The sequence below is a fragment of the Lacerta agilis genome, chromosome 4 (assembly GCF_009819535.1).
Source record: "Lacerta agilis isolate rLacAgi1 chromosome 4, rLacAgi1.pri, whole genome shotgun sequence".
Lineage (NCBI taxonomy): Eukaryota > Metazoa > Chordata > Lepidosauria > Squamata > Lacertidae > Lacerta > Lacerta agilis.
The window spans coordinates 15903555-15923628 of NC_046315.1; the positions used below are offsets into that span (position 1 = coordinate 15903555).

Here is a 20074-nt window from a genome sequence, read left to right on the forward strand (position 1 = left end):
GCTCTGGTAGAGTTGGTTTGGGACATCTGTCTGTCTCGGGAGACAATGGAGACCTTTAGGGCGAAAGTCAAACTGTTGGAAGGTTTCGGCGCCTGCTGTGGCTACAGAGACTCATCATACAGGAGAGATATGTTTTGTTGCAGCTGATGCAGATGAAGGCATCCTGTTATGCTGCTGGGGGTGCACAATGGGATTTTTTCTTTCTGCGGTCCTCCCAGCAGTCATTTTTCCTTTGCTCATTGCTAGAATAGAGAATGAGACCCTGAATCTCAGGGTTGTGGGTTCAAGCCCTGTGTTGGGCCAAAAGATTCCTGTCTTGCAGCGAGTCGGACTAGATTACCCTGGTCATGGACATAGGCAGGATGGGGGGGGGCAGGACGCCCACCTATCATCATCCTCAGTCTGGCTCTGTCTAGCAGATTTGGAATGAAACGTCTCAACAACAGTTGTTTGAAGTTATTGCTACATTTTGACTCCAAGTGCTCAGAAAAAAACTCAACATCTTTCTACAATTTCTACATTTATTTATTTATTTGATTAGCGGGTGCAGCTGCACCCCTGCCCCTGAGCTACACCCATGTACCTGCTTGCAGGTGTACCAACTTGAATAAAATTTTGCGGGAAGGGGAAGTAAGCCCATACCTGCATAATCAATCACATAACATGGTGCATGGTCACCATTTGAATGGCAATGCCCATCAACATTTTTTGGGGGGACACCCTCAATTATTTTATTGGGGGGGCGTGCAAAGGGACCTCGGGCTCCTATGCCTGGTGGTCTCTTCCAGCTCTACAATAAGGGTCCACCACCAGGACTCTCTCCTTCCTGCAGCCTGCACAAGACCCCAAGAGAGACGCTGTTTCCAAACCCTCCATGTGTCCCTATTTTCCTGGCACAATCCCGAATTTACAGAAGCCATCCTGGTTTCTGGTTTGGTCCTAGAATGTCCCTCTTTTCCTCAGGACGTCCCTATTTTCATCAGAGAAATGTTGGAGGGTATGGAGTTATTCCACCACGGAGCCAACTGAAGGCAGCCCTGTATAGGAAAGTTTTTTAATTTTTTATTATATATGTTGGAAGGAAGCTGCCCAGAGTGGCTGGGGCAATGAATTATTATTATTATTAATAATAATAATAATAATAATAATAATAATAATAATAATAATAATAATAATAATAATAATAATAATAATAATAATAATAATAATTGAATAGGACGCCCCTGTTTGCATCAGAGAAATGCTGGAGGGTATGTCCTTCCCGGCAAGAAAGGAACTCCCCCCGGGCGGAAAAGTGCAGCTTCCGCGCGCTAGGACCTGGCAAGCGCCGCGCGGCGGAGATGTGCGACTTCCCTGCGCGAGAGTGTGGGTTGGCGGCCGCGGAGCGGGTAGAATTACGCTGGCAATCCCAGCCCCTTGGCCGCCTTTCCAAGCGACCGCTCTTGTTTGGCGAAGGAAAAGAAGGAAGATCTGCCCAGAGAGAGAGAGAGAGAGAGACGGAGAAAGCAAGAGGCAGACGGAGAGAGCGCTCGGCGGGGCGAATACATGGGCCAACATTAGGACCCAGAGAAGCCGGCGATGATTTGGGCAGTAGGTAAAAAAGCTCCGCTGACATTCCTGGCATTCCAGCGCGAGGAAATAGGGGCTGTTTGGAGTATTTCGTGCGTGTTTGTTTGCTGCTTTTTGGAGCGCCTGGAAACGGCGCTTTGCAACAACGCAGCCTGTCATTTGCACGCTTGGGGAGGGGGGGAGAGACACCCCTCCTCTCCCCATTGCTTCTCTCCTCTCCTCCCCTTCCTTCTCTCTTCTTTTTCCTGGGCTGGGCTGGAAGTGGGAAGCTGAGCCGCGCTCGCTTCGCGGGGTCTCTGCGGGGAAACTTCGGAGCCAAAGAGGTAATGACGGAACTGTGCGCGGTGCGGGAAAGAGAGGAAAAGCCCGGGGCAGCCACCGCGTCATCCTCAGCAGGGATGGAGAGGGGAAAGTGCGGAGTTGCCTGCCAATTTTAGGACCCCCCCCCACCACTTCCTAGGCATGGATGTTCATAGCGATCTGGAAAGCCAAAGGGGCTAGTTATACTCTGGAAAACTTTTTCTTTTTTTGGACATATGGTAGGACAGCTTTTCGTTTAGCTTATTTTTAAGTTGTTGACCCGCGAAGAGGGCCGGGGGGGGGGGAGTCCTAATTTCTGTAAAGTTGAATCCGGGCTGCTCCATAGTTCAGCTGACTGCATTGAAAAAAGTAGAGCACAGGGAGAGAGAGAGAGAGAGCATGAGAGAGCATGAGCAGAGGAGCTGTCTCTAATTTAAAAGTGCATAATAATTATTTGTATCCTGCTTGCGGAGTTTTCGATCAAGTGCCTTGTAAATATCCTGCATAAAATAAAGAGCTGATTTCGATAAGCGTGATATTTTCCTACAGCAGAGCAGTGCTGTGGGTACATGCTAGGAGGAAAATAGCAGGAAGGAAGGGCATATTTATAGTGCATTGAGAGAGTTCCTGAAAAAGCAGGGCATAGCGTGCCCGGCTGTTTTTCATTGCTTGACAGGAGGTTGCTTTAGCTTTCCCTCGGTTACAGCGTGTGTGTGTCAATGTGTGGTTTCCAAAACAGGTCTGTCATATGGTGGGGTTTTGCTCTGCCTTTAGGGAGATGATCCATGATTGCCAGGTTTAGCGCTCTTTTGAGAGGCTCAAGAAAAGCTGGTGGATTGGAGGGTTGGGTTGGGGGAATCCAAGGTCAGGTGGTTGCCACCTTTTGTTTCTCTGGAGAGGCTCTTGGCCCCCAAAGAGGTCAACAAGCAGGAATCCATCCACATTGCAGAAGCGTTTTCCATGGTTGTGCCTCCACTGTTGGGATTTGCTTGGGCACCCTATCATGTTGTCTGCCTGTTAAAAAAAGTTGGCAACCCTTTCCAAGGGCTGCAGTTATAAATGTATGACTGTGTGGCGTGCCTGGTTTCTGAAATGAACCATGTCGGGGTTCCGCAAGCCTGCAAAGAACATGGCTACTGAATCAGGCCAAATGCCTATCTAGTCCACTTCCTGTCTTCGCAGTGTCCAACCAGATGTCTGTGGGAAGCCTGGAAGCAGGACCCGAGTCTTGCACCATCTTTTCTAGAAGCTCTTCTTTGCGATTGTGGATGTGATGGAGGCTGGGGCCTGCTTGCTCAGTTATGAGAAAAATCTGGAGGCGCCATTGATTCAGTGGGGAGGATCTATCCTTCGCATGCAGACCTTCCTAGTTTAAGTCATGTCTAGTTTAAAAAGGAGCTCAGTTGGCAGTCCTGGGAAATACCTCTGCTTCATATCTGGGGGTGGGGGTGGAGTATTGCAGGATCCATACCTCTGTGTCAGAGCACTTGCTTTGCTTGCAGAAGATCCTGGGTTCGATCCTGGGCATCTCCACTTATAAAACAATCAGGTACAAGTCGGTGGGGGGAAAAGACCCTCTACCTGAAACCATATAGAGGTCCTGTTAGGCAGAGTAGGAAAAAAATACTAGCCTACAGGTAGATGGATCAATAATCTGATCTAACACTAAGCCTCCTCATAGGTCTGCGACACATGCATTCACATCGCACTGCAAATGCTTCTCCTGCTGCTGTGTGTGAAACAGCTCAGGAGTCTTGACTACAAAATTGGCTGCAGTGGAACTTTGGCACATAAAATCCTAAAATGCCTGTGACCCAAATTCTCTGCAAGCATGCCATCTTCCATCCTGACCTACTCCTGGCCTTAAGATCAATAGATGATGCTCTCATCGATCGGTTAAGGTGCACTTTTTGGGGGCGGCCAGTTGGAGGAGGAGAGACATAACTGGATAAATTGATTGATTTGTTGCTGCTGCTATTAGCAAATGGTTGTTGCTTTGTTATGTATCTGAGGGTTGTGTTATTTTGTGGATGTTAAAGGTAAAGGGACCCCTGACCATTAGGTCCAGTCGTTTCGGACTCTGGGGTTGTGGCACTCATCTCGCTTTACTGGCAGAGGGAGCCGGCGTACAGCTTCTGGGTCATGTGGCCAGCATGACAAAGCCGCTTCTGGCGAACCAGAGCAGTGCACGGAAACGCCGTTTACCTTCCCGCCGGAGCGGTACCTATTTATCTACTTGCACTTTGACGTGTTTTCGAACTGCTAGGTGGGCAGGAGCTGGGACAGAGCAACGGGAGCTCACCCCATTGTGAGGATTGTGGAGCTCACCCCGTCGCGTGGATGTTACGATTAGTTTTTATCTTGTCTAGTTTTGTTGTAAACCGCCCTATGGTTCATAACAAGGACAGTATATAAACACTTCAAATAAATATTCTGATGTTATAATAATGTCCCAATACTGGCAAGCAGTTTAAAAAGATAAACTTCTTTCTGAGCCTACATTTCTGGCAAGGAGGTAAGGAATCAACTCTGCCTGTAGGGTGGTATGTGATTCTACCAGTTTCGTTGACTTGTTTGTTTTTAGTGTATGAAGAGAGCAGGAAATATTTCCAATACCGCATAGTTTTCAGTCAACATACATTGCTACAAAAACGAAACATGTCTTTTGTGTGGACCCTGGACTAGTCCCAAAATGGTATCATAATCTTCTCCATATTGCAGTAATACAAGGGTGTGTGGATGTGGGTGTGATTTGGTTAATTTCCAAAACATATTGACAGCTGAGATTTAAAAAACAAAAAACAAAACAACTCTTGGACAAGGTTTGTACATTGTACCATCCGTGACACTATGCTCCTCAAACCACTGATTCTATAGAAGAGCCCGTTGGTAGACCAAGTTGGTATAGTGGCTAGATCAGTCTCCTACAACCTCATGCCCTGCAGATTGACAGTCTCCTGCTCCCATCAGCCCCTGACAGCATGGCTCATGGTGAGGAATGCTGGGAGTAATGGTCCAACAACATCTGAAAGGCACCAGGTTGTGGGGTTGGGGTTGGGTCAGAGCATGGGACTTTGGCCTGGGTCCAAATCTCTAGTTAGCAGCAAATATTACTGCGTGGCCTTCTTTGGCCAGTCATTATCACTCAACTTAATCTACATCACAAGGTTGTTGTAAGGAAGAGGACCTGTGCTCCCTGGAGGAAGTGGAGACTATAATCCAGCCTTTTATTTAACATTTTGCCTGATATACAGTGGCTGTGACCAGGCTGGGATAGCAAAGTTGGTAGAGCATGATAATAATAATAATAATAATAATAATAATAATAATAATAATAATTTATTTATACCCCTACCCATTTGGCTGGGTTTCCCCAGCCACTCTTAATCTCAGGGTCATGGGTTCAAGCCCCATGTTAGGCAAAAGACTCCTGCATTGCAGGGGGCTGGACAAAATAACTCTTGGGGTCCTTTCCAACTTGACAATTCTACGATTCCAGGATTGGTTAGGTGTGTGTGTGCATGAGAGAGAGGCTGGGGACAGGGACCTGTTTTCTGAGCATACATCCTGGTATGCTTGCACAAAACTTAAACATTGCCTAGTCTTTATTGAGTCCTTATTCTGGTTTGTTTGTGGTGAGGTTACACAACAATGCCAGTTTATTCTGATTTCATCCATTCTGTTAATAATTGATTCCATACTTTTCAGTGCATTTCACAATCACTTTCCTAACCACCGAAAATAAATGAATATTGGGCCTTGTTGCACCAGAGCGATAGAGCCCCTTAATCCGCTTCAATTGTGTAAACTTAAATTTTTGGTGTGGAATTGAATCCCTCCCCCTCTGGAGTCAACTTGGGCAAGAGAGAAACTGAGACATAATAGCAGCAAAGAGCAGGGTCTTTACATCAGTAGCTCCAAGGCTGTGGAACAAACTTCCCTCTGTAGGTTATAGCTCTCCCTCTCTATTGACTTTCCAGCAAGGGTGCAAAATAAAGTTTCCGGTCATTTGGCCTTGAGTACAGCTAGCTGGTGGGGACGCAGGTGGCACTGTGGGTCAAACCACAGAGCCTAGGGCTTGCTGATCAGAATGTCGGCGGTTTGAATCCCTGCGACGGGGTGAGCTCCCGTTGCTCGGTCCCAGCTCCTGCCTACCTAGCAGTTCGAAAGCACGTCAAAGTGCAAGTAGATAAATAGGTACCGCTCTGGCGGGAAGGTAAACGGCGTTTCTGTGCGCTCTGGTTCGTGAGAAGCAGCTTAGTCATGCTGGCCACATGACCTGGAAGCTGTACGCCGGCTCCCTCGATCATTAACACGAGATGAGCGCTGCAACCCCAGAGTCAGACACGACTGGACCTAATGGTCAGGGGTACCTTTACCTTTACCTTACAGCTAGCTGTTACTGCCTGGCGTGCTCTGGTCCATGGGGTAACGAAGAGTCGGACACGACTAAACAACAACAACAACAACAGCTAGCTAGCTTGGTTGGTTGGTTGGTTGGTGCTGTTTCTGTTGTTCCTTGTCTACAGGTTTTGTTTCTTTTGTTTTTAGGCGTGGGGAGTAATTAGGATGTTTTTGTACACTGAGTTTGTGTGAAGGTGGCTAACAGGTTATTCTGAATAAATAATAATACAATCAGATAGTAACGTTTATCCTAACAACAGGGCATCTGGCTGTATGCGGTTTCTGTGGATTCAGTTAGTTTATTTACTTAGGCAGTTTTGTGATTTCCAAATAAATAAAATTAAGAGGGGTAGGGGAGTGTACAGGAAATGTATATCGCAAATCATGAGATTCTGCATCGATGGGGTTGGTCTAGATGACCCTCGGGTAACTTTTCAACTCTATGCTTCCACCATACGGCATTTCTGCTTTTACACCGTTATTATCCCTACAACTCAGACTGCTGTATGTACCGTACCCTAAATCTCTCCTGCATCTAGCCAACCCACCTCCAAATTCTGCAAAACTTTGTTATTCAGCAAGCAGAACCATGTAAAAAAGGAAACATTTGTTCTATACCTTTCTCCCATTTCTGATCTTCATATTCTTAGAGCAGAGTTTTAACCACTCTCCCAGCTCATGGTAATAATAATAAAAAATAACGATTACTTACAGTAATTCTGTGTACAACACACTACAATTTAGGTTGCTTCTATGTGTTTTGGAATAGCAGGTACCAAATCTCTTTCAAAGATTCAGATATGAATGGCTAGGATTGTTTAAAAAAACAACAACCTCCTGCAGCAGGAATGGTGTGGTTTGCATAAGAAAAACCACACACTGGTGTTAACAATGGGCTGGCTAATTGCAGGAACAATTCTAAGTAAATGATCCTAAAAAGGTCTTTCCTTGGCAAACAGCCTGAAAAGAGAGAGAGAAAAGAGCAGGCAGACTCTGTGTTGACTGCTCTAAATGCCAAACATACAAGAGGGATTATCTTCCATTATTTACTTCCAGGGTTCTTTCTCGTTGGAAACTGCAACTGAGGTTAAAAGGATTCAGGCTGCAGCTCAGTACAGAGAAATCTAGTTTGGTGCAGATGAATGAGGCAGAAAGCATTTTAGCACACTTTGCACACTAAAGTGATATGGAAATGATTGGCAATGGTGACTATAGCGATTATAGTATTCGTCCTTATTAATAAGCAGGGTGGGTTTATTTAAATGGGTGGGCTGGGTCCAGACTAACAGTGTGATCTAACTTCCATTCAGTTCAGTGGGGCTTATTCCTAGGTAAATGGGGTATAGCAGGGGTCCCCAAACTAAGGCCCGGGGGCCGGATGCAGCCCAATCACCTTCTAAATGCGGCCTGCGGACAGTCCGGGAATCAGCGTGTTTTTACATGAGTAGAATGTGTCCTTTTATTTAAAATGCATCTCTGGGTTATTTGTGGGGCCTGCCTGGTGTTTTTACATGAGTAGAATGTGTGCTTTTATTTAAAATGCATCTCTGGGTTATTTGTGGGGCCTGCCTGGTGTTTTTACATGAGTAGAATGTGTGCTTTTATTTAAAATGCATCTCTGGGTTATTTGTGGGTCCTGCCTGGTGTTTTTACATGAGTAGAATGTGTCCTTTTATTTAAAATGCATCTCTGGGTTATTTGTGGGGCATAGGAATTAATTCATTCCCCCCCCCCAAATATAGTCCGGCCCCCCACAAGGTGTGAGGGACAGTGGACCGGCCCCCTGCTGAAAAAGTTTGCTGACCCCTGGGGTATAGCATTTATTTACTTACTATATTTCTAGGCTGCCCTTCATCTGTCAGGATCATGCGGCAGTTAGCTATTGCCCTCATGTTGTTTTAACACGAATACTTCATTTTGTTGTTGTTGCTGTATTTCCTCTGTTGGTATATTCAGAGACATGTCCTTCCTGATCTTAAAGATAATACATTAGTATTAGTATTAGCATTTCTATACCGCTTTTTATTTTTAGGGGGGGGGGGAATCTCAATCATGCCCCAGAAGCATTTCCCTTCATTAATTTGTCTAATCCCCTTTCAAATCCATCTAAGCTGGTGGCCATTGGCCACTTCTGCTTTCTTCAGAAGATTAATTTGGTAGTTGTGATGTTGCACCAGACTATACAGGGGTGCGTGCTCAAAAAGCCCATCTGAGCAGATGTGTGGGTGGATGAAATAAAATACTACAAAAGACTGCTTTTATACTTGTTTCTTGGAACATAAGCCAGCTGTGTGTATGGTTTAAAAAGTGTAGATTCCATGTTAGCGTTCTGTGTTTTATGCTACAATGGGTTTGTTTAAAAAGTAAAATTAGCTCCTGAATTGAACAAGGACACATTCAGAATAGTAATTTATAATCTTATCTGTGTTGTTCTACTCATAACTGGGTTTATTCCACATAACTGTGTGGGTATGACACAGAAAAGTGTAGAATGAGCCCAAAATTCAGAGTGGGTTGGTTGTAGCTTGCCTAACTCTGTAGCCTTGGCCTAGCTCTGAGGCAGGTTTGGTTTAGGTGTGAACAAGGATTGGAAAGTCCAGGAACATGGGTACGGGGAGCGACTTGGGAGTCAGGCACCGGATCAAGCAGTTATGGAGCAAAGGGTCACGGGGCAGGCGCAGAGAGCCATTCAGAAGGTTCTGGGGCAGCAGCAGAGGGTTGAAGAGGCCAATAGCCACTGTCAGGTCAAAGGCAAAGTCGACAGCCCAGGATCCACCATCTGAGGTAGCAGTCAGGAAGCAGGAGAAATAGGGGATAGTCTTTGAGCTCAAGACAAGTTGATCAAGTTGGGCTTGTTGTGTCTTGATTGGCTTTTAATGCCAGCTGACTCTCTTCAGGCTCGAATTGCAGCCTAGACGGCATCCGTTTATCCCAGGCACCCCCAAACTCGGCCCTCCAGATGTTTTGGGACTACAATTCCCATCATCCCTGACCACTGGTCCTGTTAGCTAGAGATGATGGGAGTTGTAGACCCAAAACATCTGGAGGACCAAGTTTGGGGATGCCTGGTTTATCCCAACCTAAGGCCTAGTCTGCCCAACTTCTTGCAGGCTTTGTTTGAGTGCTGGGGATCCTTCTCCACAGCCCTTTTAACGGCTCCAATGTGGTGGATTACCCTCTGCCATCTCTTGGTCATTCTCTGGCGTGACAAAGAGATGGGAGACAAGAAGTTGGCTTTCAGAACTGCCTCAGTGGATGGCTGAAAATTTAGAGCAGTCAGTATTTCACATGCAAATTGTTGACAGTGTGAAACAAATTTTGTGAATATTTGAAAGCACAACATAAATGTCGACAGTTGCATAAATATTGATATAAGAAAAAAACTGCTCCTTTTCCCTTATGGGGTACCCAGGAGCCCATATAGAGTCCTTTTGTATGTTCTCTATCGGTAGGAGAAAATAACAGATACCAACCAGAGAATATTGAGAAGCAAAGCAGCTAGTAAGCCTGATCTTTTTTAACTGTTGCAACAGGGTACTCCCCCACATGCAGGAGAGAGGAGGAGGACCTAGAACAGGCGTCGGCAAGGTTATCCGGCCATGGGCCAGATGAAGCCCACAGAGAGTGTCCGTGGGCCAGACATGGGCCGAGCGATGCCGGAAATCGCTTGTGCGAATGACCAGACGCCGAAAACCGCACCTGCGCAGAAGTGATTTTCAGCATTTGGACATGTGCGAACGCGATTCTCGTTGTCTGGACATGCGCAGATGTGATTTCCAGTATCTGTGCTTGTGCAGATGCAATTTTCGGCGCTGCTCAGAAGTCCCTGCGCCATGCGCGGGAGGCTTGCCAAGCGGGCAGCTCGGTTGGTGGGCGGCTCATGGGCTGGTAAAACAGCCCTCGTGGGCCGCATCCAGCCCATGGGCTGGAGGTTGCCAACCTCTGACCTAGAACAAAGGTGTGCCCACCCTTATATAGACATTTTAAATTGCCCACACTCAAACTCCAGACCACCCCCATAAACATCGTACATGTTGTTGTTTAGTCGTTCAGTCGTGTCCGACTCTTCGTGACCCCATGGACCAGAGCACGCCAGGCACTCCTGCCTTCCACTGCCTCCTGCAGTTTGGTCAGACTCATGTTGGTAGCTTCAAGAACACTGTCCAACCATCTCGTCCTCTGTCATCCCCTTCTCCTTGTGCCCTCAATCTTTTCCATCATCAGGGTCTTTTCCAGGGAGTCTTCTCTTCTCATGAAAACTAGGGTGGGCTATGAAAACTAGGGTGGGGTTCATGGATGATGTCGGGACTCCATCGCTCTCCTAACCTGTTGTTGTATCCTCTTTCCTGTATGGTGGGGGGATTTGGGTTTTGTCTCCTTTGCTGGGACAGCGCGGCATGAATTTTAACTTATTTTAATAATTTTATTGTTTATCTTTTTAATAACGTTATATGGTATTTTGTGTAAAGGCATGGACCTCACAAATTTAATAAACTTTCTAGTTTCAGTCTCTGCTTCTGCATCTACTCTGTTGTGTCTGTCATTATCACTGTTATGTATTGAAGTTCTCACCCTAGGCCACTAGGGGTGTGTGTATATAGTTCATTCTGCTGCAGTTTTCACTCAGGTCCGCACATGCAAATGAGGGATTGAAAAGTGACGTTCAGGGATTGGGTAACTACAGAAAGTTGTTACTGTTGCTTTGTAGCTGAGTTCTATATAAGCAGGCTGCTGAGCCCTTCAGCTCACTTCTGTTCCAGTCTGAGAATAAACAAGAGCTGCTTGGAAATCACTGTGTCGTCTGCTGTGTCCACCCACGACTTAACAATCACAGTTATTATGGACTTCTAAAAATTGAAGGTTTGCTTGGATTGAAACATTTTTTTCAATTTTTCGGAAAAAAACAAAAAAAGGCTTCAGGAAAAAAAACACCAGTTTCCCCCTGAATTTTTCTGGGTTTTTTCTGGGCCTTCACATCTCTAGCCACAACTGGAAAACAAGTCTTTCAGGGCCCCTCCAGATATCAAGGGTGGGTGTTTTCATGGCACTATGTTGTTGTTGTTGTTGTTGTTGTTTATATATATATATATATATATATAGATAGATAGATAGATAGTACACACACACACACACACACACACACACACACACACAATCTTCATCCAAGGATCACAGGGCTGTTTACAACACAAAAACAGAAAAACAAAAGCAATCTTCTTCTTTGGGGATCCCTCGTAGCCAAGTAAGATTGTCTTCCATAAATACGGTATTAACAGTGAGTCCGTAAGTGACTGTGGAGGCCAATTCTGGATCCACATGTCCTTCCACAGTGAGGGCATAGGTTTCCGGGTGGGAGTTGATTACGGTGTGGATTTGCCAAGTGTGCCTTCCTCCTAGCACGTTTCTCCCTTGCGTCCTGAGTTTGAGTCTTCAAAGCCCATGACACCTTTGGTAACAGCCTGGCGCCTATAGATATATAAGGAAGGCAACAGGAAATCTTCGCTATAGAGCAAGAGTTCCACTTCAAATGGCAATAATGCAGTAACATTGGGGAAGATCGCAGGGCAACTAAAATAAACATGAATGATAAGTGGACAATCCCCTATAAATCCACCCCAAATGTACTATGGCATGTTGTCAGATTCACCTGCCAAAAAGGCACCAGTCTGAGTCTGGAGGGGCCTGTGGCCTATTTAAAGTTAGCAAGTGTGAAGGAGGCTGGCCTGATCTCTTTGAATTGGATTCCATCACCACTGAAATGTTAATGCCAGGCATGCTAAATTCATGTATGCATTTACGGTCCAGTTCAGCCCTTATGATTCCTGTCCCAGGCCACGTATAAACTCCCTCGTCATACGCTGAATGATAGGTAGCTGTTCTGGATTAACATAGCAAGGCAATAACAGACGGTCCCTTCATGGCTGGGACACACCTGGAGACTTAACATACCTGGGGTGGACACATGGCAGGTTATTTAGGTGCAGTGGCTCACTAAATGGCTTAGACAATTAGTTGTCTAAGGTAAATTAGCATAAGGAAGCTCATGGAAATAAAGTTTCCCATGTCCTCCTCTCTCCATCACTACATCCGACTTTGTTCAGGGCCAAGGAACCCTCCAGAGGGATCTTTGGAAGATGCCTTCAGCTACAAAGGGATGGGAGACTTTTTTTAAGGGCACTATGATCAGCTAATGTAACCCAGCCAGTTTTGCCATGACCTGATGATTATTGTATTGCGGTAGCATAGAGGCAGGATTTTCACTGGTGACACCAGTGTTGTGGAATGCTTTCTCTCTTGAAATAGGAGAGGCCCCATATGTGTTGGCATTCTGCCAGCTCCTGAAGGCTCACCTGTTTAGGCAAGCATTCCCCTGAATTGAACTTGTGGTTTTATTGTTTTAACTGTTTTAATTGTTGTATTAATTCCATATCATATTATTCCAGATAGCTTGGTCCCACCCCCAACCTAAATCCTGGCTTCACCCATGATTCCTACATTACAAGCCTACATAGCTTTTGTAAGATATTTCCAGCATGCTTATCTGAGTTTAAGTTGGTTGGTTTTGCTGAATACAGTAATAGGGATGAGATACTGAGATGGCCACTGGTCCCATCACCTCCTGGCAAATAGAAGGGGAAGAAATGGAGGCAGTTAGAGATTTCACTTTCTTGGGTTCCATGATCACTGCAGATGGTGACAGCAATCATGAAATTAGAAGACGCCTGCTTCTTGGGAGAAAAGCAATGACAAACCTAGACAGCATCTTAAAAAGCAAAGACATCACCTTGCCGACAAAGGTCCGTATAGTTAAAGCTATGGTTTTCCCAGTAGTAATGTACGGAAGTGAGAGCTGGACCATCAAGAAGGCTGATCGCCGAAGAATTGATGCTTTTGAATTATGGTGCTGGAGGAGACTCTTGAGAGTCCCATGGACTGCAAGAAGATCAAACCTATCCATTCTCAAAGAAATCGGCCCTGAGTGCTCACTAGAAGGACAGATCCTGAAGTTGAGGCTCCAGTACTTGGCCACCTCATGAGAAGAGAAGACTCCCTTGAAAAGACCCTGATGTTGGGAAAGATGGAGGGCACAAGGAGAAGGGGACGACAGATGAGGAGATGGTTGGACAGTGTTCGCGAAGCTACTAGCATGAGTTTGGCCAAACTGCGAGAGGCAGTGAAGGATAGGCGTGCCTGGCGTGCTCTGGTCCATGGGGTCACGAAGAGTCGGACACGACTGAACGACTGAACAACAACACTGAGATCAGCTGCATTGATCCAACTTGTCCCTTTGTTCAGCTGTGGTGTGTTTCCAAACCAGCTAACACCTACATTGCGTCTAGGAGAGTAAGGCGTGTTAATGTTAGCTGCCCCGAGGCCGTAGGAGAGCCGTCTTCTCCTATCCAGGGCGCAATTGTGATTAAAAGGATGTGAGTCAGCTTGAGCTGGATTTACGGCTGTCTCTCCAGATGCTAAGGCTGGTCTCCTTCCCCATAATTCCCAGCTTAAAAAACAATGCTTTAATAAAACTCTTGCCTCCTTTCATCAAATGATTAAAGAATAAAAGGAAGGGTTTTGCAATTTGAGAGACTGGGGAGAAGGGAGAGGGAAGCAGCTTTAAAAGGCAAGAAATGCATTTGTATTCATTTCCTACTCTGCTTCCGATACAAGAATCCCAAATTCTGTGAATGCTCACGCACACATACATTTTGGTGAGATGTAATGTGCTACTTCAATAGTTTCCGCACCCAGACTCCACTGAGATAAGCTGCTTTCCTGCTGCAATTTTTTTTTTTTTTTTTGGGTCAGTAGAATCAGATTTGTGAGGGGATTTCAGGCTGATTTGCATGCTGTACTCGCTTAATCCGTGATCAGTTGATCGCTCACTTGACTACTGGATTACATGGCTTGATTGCTTTTTGACTCTCAGCAAAATGTATTGTTAAAAAACTAATGTGACACCCCCATGCTCTGCAAGATTCCTGGGGGTTCCAGGCACTCACCGAGAGTCTGTGTTCCTTTGGAGAACTGAGACATGGCGGATAATGTCGTAGCTTTAAGAAATATGATTTATTCACCTATTTATACCTTCAGTCTGCCTGCAGGGAGTTCATTTCAGGAGGGGTTTGTCCCCTACAACAGTGCAGCCAGCCTTCAGCCAGCCTGCCCAAGATGGATCCCAGTCTTTCTTATTCCTTCTTCCCAGACAGAACACCCTGCTAAAAACTCTCTTTTAAAGCCATTGGTATCTCTTTCACACAAACCAAGGAATGTTTTCTGTGCAATTTCATTCTAGGGTTCTAAACTTACATGGTTACTGCAGTAGATAATGAAATCAAGAGAGGGACATATTCCACTGGGACTGCCATAAATTCAGCAGTCTGAATTTAAATATTAAAGTGTCGTAAGAGAAATCGGGCATGTTTTCTCTTGTATAAATTGTCAGCTTGCTGTAATAGAGAGTTTATATCCAAATAAGCCAAGAGCACATTCATGAATGGCACTGTGAATGGCTTTTCCCACTAATAATTTTTTTTAGAAGTGTGAAATTAGTTAAAATAGCATGTAAAACAGGGAATTGGCACTATTAATTCAAAACAATAGTTTCTGGAAATTAAATTTGTGCAGATGCAGGCAATATATCCATATAATCAGTTATTCTTGTGACAGTGGTCTCTGGCTAGTATAAATGTCCAGCATGTTATTTTACAGGCTGTTGTCCAGATTTAAAGTTTATGGACAAGAAAATACTTTATATACCTAATCGTACTGCAGGAAGAGGTATATGTGCATCATATATTCTGTGTGGTATTTTGGACATAATAGGAAACCATAATAGGACACGGGTGGCGCTGTGGGTTAAACCACAGAGCCTAGGGCTTGCTGATCAGAAGGTCGGCAGTTCGAATCCGCGCGACGGGGTGAGCTCCTGTTGCTCTGTTCCAGCTCCTGCCCACTTAGCAGTTCGAAAGCACGTCAAAGTGCAAGTAGATAAACAGGTACCGCTCCAGCGGGAAGGTAAACGGCGTTTCCGTGCGCTGCTCTGGTTCACCAGAAGCGGCTTAGTCATGCTGGCCACATGACCCGGAAGCTGTACGCCGGCTCCCTTGGCCAGTAACGCGAGATGAGCGCCGCAACCCCAGAGTCGGACACGACTGGACCTAATGGTCAGGGGTCCCTTTAGGAAACTTGAATGCTCCTCCATCCTCTCCTCTTACCTTACTGTGATAATGATGTAGTTTTAATATGTTGCTTGTGGACATAAAGTTCAAATTCTAAGCCCACCCAAGTCGTAATCCAAGGCTGCGATAGCTTGGGAGCTAAGCCATTAGCAATCAGAAGAGCGGTGAGTCACTTGGCTGCAAAAACTCCATTGTAATTCTAGAGCAGCTTAACCACTGACCAGTGATGTGAGTTATCCTTGAAAATTTAGAATTGGAAAATACTGGGAGCTGTCAATAAATTAACGACCATTTCTCTATCATCTATTAATCTATTAATTCTTTGAACGCTTGCCACTGTGGCTTGGGTGCTCACCCCCTCCGTGACTTCCCTGTTACAGTTCTGTGGCAAGGTTGTATTGTTTGCAGTAAAATGTGTTTCTGCATGCAGCCTTTTATGTAGACAGACATCTGAAATGATTCACTGAGAAGTATGTAGACAACGGATGTCTTTGTTGGGGGCTGTGAAACAACACTTAAGCATAATTCAGAAGCCACAAGCTTGAATCACTTTAGGAAAAGTGTTGGGTTTGTTTGTTTTTTAAGTGACTAGTTCATGGATAAATATTTTCTTCTTTTTCTTTTCTCATAGGCCTCCCATCCATTTGCTACACTTCCAGTACTCCTGCCCAAATACTGGAAGAAACTGGCTGCCTTTACACCGATCCCCAGCTGTTTGGCAGCGGGCGGGATGGTTCACCGTTAATGATAGACTTCGTCAGCGATACTGAAGGTAAGTTCTTGGTGCTTGTAAAAAAAAAAACCCTGCTTTCTAGCTGCTTTCTCAATTGAGTTTCACACTGGGGTTTTTTTTGGGGGGGGGGACAAATGGCTTTCTTCAGATCCTTGTTGACGTTGAGCCTTGCAAGTGGATCATTATACAAGGGAAATGGGACCCAGGTGCAGGACAGAGAGGGCACTTAGTTTTAATCAGAAGCAATTTGGTCCCTGAAAAGCAGAGGTGGGGAGCCCCCAGACCACAGTCCAAATTTTAACCACAAAGAGAGGTCTTATCAGTCCACATCCCCGTCAACTGATGCTCTTGCATCCCTCTTCCCTTGCACCTCCTGATCAACAATTGAAATTCACCAGGCACATTTTGGTGCTGTGGTCTAAAGCACTGAGCCTCTTGGGCTTGCCAATCAGAAGGTCGGCAGTTCAAATCCCTGCAATGGGTTGAGCTCCTGTTGCTCAGTCCCAGCTCCTGCCAACCTAGCAGTTCAAAAGCACATCAAAGTGCAAGCAGATAAATAGGTACTGCTCCGGCGGGAAGGTAAATGGTGTTTCCATGCGCTGCTCTGGTTTCGGTGTTCCATTGCGCCAGAGGCGGCTTAGTCATGCTGGCCACATGACCCAGAAAAACTGTCTGTGGACAAACGTCGGCTCCCTCAGCCTGTAAAGCAAGATGAGCACCGCACCCCCAGAGTCATCTGCGACGAGACTTAACTGTCAGGGGTCTTTTACCTTCTTATCGTCTACTTGAGACCAAGCGAGGATGCCCAGGCACCAGGATGGCACTTGATGCCTCCACCATCTGGAGGTGCATGGCTGGGGATCACTGGATCTGTTTTCACACACTTGCAACACATCCTGTAGAATTCTATCAGTTCTCTTTCATCTGAATTTCAGGAGCCCAAAGGTTGTATTGAAAAATATGACTTTAGAGCTGCCTGGCCCCAAAATGACAATGAGGCATTCCATTTTGGCACTGTAACCCTGGTTTAAGGAGCCATTTGGCACTTAGCCTATATATCTGAGTTTCTAATGCTGCTCCTGACATTTGGCTGAGTTATGAACTCAGGTTGGCAGTAGGATAATTGATGGGGGGGAAAGGACATGCAGGATTTCTCCGTCTTTCTCATTCAAAATAATCCAACCTTTCCCCTTTTTTTGTGTCTCTTCCTTTCTCTGCCTGCCGTCTTTTCTCTTGCTTCAGCTGAAGACCCCCCTTGCAACTTCCACCCCCCGAGCTTCCTCCAGGTTTCAGAGGTGGAAATGAGAGGTTCGGAGGACGTTGCCCCTGGCACTGTGTTACAGCGGTTGATCCAGGAGCTGCGCTATGGCAACCCGAGTGAGAACATGAACCTGCTGGCCATCCAGCACCAAGCCACAGGGAGCGCGGGACCATCCAACCCCACTGCCGGCACGCTGCTTTCTTCTTCCACGGAGAACCTGGTGCCCGAAGACCCACAAATGGTCCAGCAGTCGGCACGGCAGGAACCACAGGGCCAGGAGCACCAAGGGGACAGCACTGCGATGGAGAAGCAGCCCAGGGGCTCCCAGCCTCAGCAGAACAATGAAGAGCTGCCAACTTACGAAGAGGCCAAAGCCCAGTCTCAGTTTTTCAGGGGCCAGCAGCCCAGCAGCGCCGCTGGGGCAGGTTTTTATATGGCTGGAACCTCCTGCCCGAAATCCAGAACGGAAGGGAGGCCGACGTTGGCTCGGGCCAACAGCGGGCAGGCACACAAAGACGAGGCGCTCAAGGAACTGAAGCAAGGCCACGTGCGATACCTGAGCGAGAGGATCATGCAGTTGTCGCTGGAGAGGAACGGCACCAAACAGCACCCGCCTGCCTTGGGGAGAAGCAAAGGGTTCAAAGCGGGAGGGCTGTCCCCTCCTCAGTCCACCAGCAAAGGTGTGGATCCAAGGGGGCCGCCGCCAGACTACCCGTACAAAAGCAAGCAGGTGGTCTCTCCGGTGAGCAAAGCTCAGGAGCATGGGATGTTTTTTAACGACCAGCATTCTGGAGTCATGCAGGAAGTGGTGATGCCCTCCTATTCAGCGCCCCAGGCAGCGAGGAGCGAAGTAGCTGTCCGTTATCAGCCTCCCCCAGAATATAGCCTGACTAGGTAATGTTGAACTCCTCGCCATCTTATTGCCTCCCTTTCAAACTTTAGGGGGAGGTTTTGCTTTTTTTCCCTAAAGTTAAGTAAGACTCCAGACTCAGGGTGGTTTTCAATAGGGCTGGGAGATATATTGATATATCATCCACATCGTGACAGTGGTTTCATAATTTTGGACCTGGCACTATGTCGCAAATCATGTGTGCTAGGGCTGGGCGGCATATCATCCAAAACTGGTTTGAATTCCATATCATGATAGCAGTTTCATAATTTTTGACCTGGCAATATATTGCAAATCATGATGCATGTGTGTGTGTGTGTGTGCAATGCAAAAATCACGATGTGGGAAAAGCCGTGAAGCCTGCCAATGCTTTTACATAGCTCCATCTTTATTTCAGACGTTGTGATATTTCAGTACAGTTGTACAGTGGTGCCCCGCTAGATGAATGCCTCGCTAGACGAAAAACTTGCTGGACGCAGGCATTCGTCTAGTGGAAGGCTGCCCCGCAAGACGAATTTGTCTATGGGGCTGCCTCGCTAGACGAAAAACTCGCTAGACAAAGGAATTCGTCTAGCGGAAGGCTGCCCCGCAAGACGAATTTGTCTATGGGGCTGCCTCGCAAGACGGGAATTTTTTTTTCCCGTCTAGCGAAAACCGCGGTTTGCATTGCCACTTCGCTAGACGAAAAAACCGCTAGACGAAAATACTCGCAGAACGAATTATTTTCGTCTAGCGGGGCACCTTAGTTTTTTAACAGCTTAGTTCTCGAATGTTTTGGCTCCCGAACGCCGCAAACCCAGAAGTGACTGTTCCAGTTTGTGAACTATTTTTGAAAGCCGAACGTCTGATGGGACTTCTGCGGCTTCCGATTGGCTGCAGGAGTTTCCTGCAGCCAATCAGAAGCCGCGCTTTGGTTTCCGAACATTTTGGAAGTTGAACGGACTTCCGGAACGGATTCCGTTCGACTTCCAAGGTACGACTGTATATCATAATGTTTAGCTGGTGATATATTGCAATGTTGAAAACCAGATGTCGCCCATCCCTGGTATTCAGTTATGCAGTTACCTTAGTGCAACAACTCTTAACTACGTAACATAATCTCCTCACCTACTTCTCTCCCCACATGAACCCTAAATGTGCTCCAGGGGTTCCCTCCACTTTCTGGAGCAGATTTAGGCAGGTTGCAAGGAGAGGAGCAGGTGGGCAAGTTACACTGTACAGCTCAAAGTCATTGGCTCCAGAATAATACTGCCCCAAATGGCAAAACAAACCTTTTGTGTACTGCTTGTGTATTTTGTAGACGCGTAGCAGGAGTGTGGTGCTTATTCCTCTTCTTGCATGATTTCCCTCCCTACTCCTCCCCACCACCATACTCCTATCGCTGAGTAACTTCCCTCTGCTTGATGTGGTGAACATGCAACTGGGACCCAGAGGAGTTACAATCCCAGGAGAGAAGCAGTGGGCAAAGGGGTGGGAATTGCTTCTCCCTGCTGTTTTGCCTCTGCGACATGATGCCTTCCTCCTGCTGTCTTTGTAATGGGAAGCGTTGGGTATATTTGTAGGCCACACTCCCAGGTTCAAGTGGGGGCAATAGGCAGTAAGCTCTGTGCACTGAGTTTTTGGATCAGGTCCATAGTGCTTTGCAGCAATACATTTCCTGAAATGGCAACCGGGGACACAGCCCCTCGTGGCTCCTTGGCTGCTGGTGTTGTGTTCCTGAAGCATCGGGAACGGCGTTT

At 46.4% G+C, this 20074-nt stretch overlaps 1 protein-coding gene across 6 annotated transcripts in view; it reads left to right on the forward strand.

Moving 5' to 3' along the window:
* AMOTL1 (angiomotin like 1) overlaps positions 1 to 20074 on the forward strand; it is a 75832-nt gene that overhangs the window by 27138 nt on the left and 28620 nt on the right. For 3 of the 6 annotated variants that reach the window (XM_033146141.1, XM_033146144.1, XM_033146143.1), the window contains 2 exons: positions 16084 to 16224; positions 17428 to 18340. In XM_033146141.1, coding sequence (XP_033002032.1) covers positions 16084 to 16224; positions 17428 to 18340 — 1054 coding nt within the window. Of the gene's footprint in view, positions 1 to 1366; positions 1595 to 1733; positions 1893 to 16083; positions 16225 to 17427; positions 18341 to 20074 lie in introns of those variants that run through there. The other 3 variants (XM_033146146.1, XM_033146142.1, XM_033146145.1) reach the window with 3 other exon arrangements.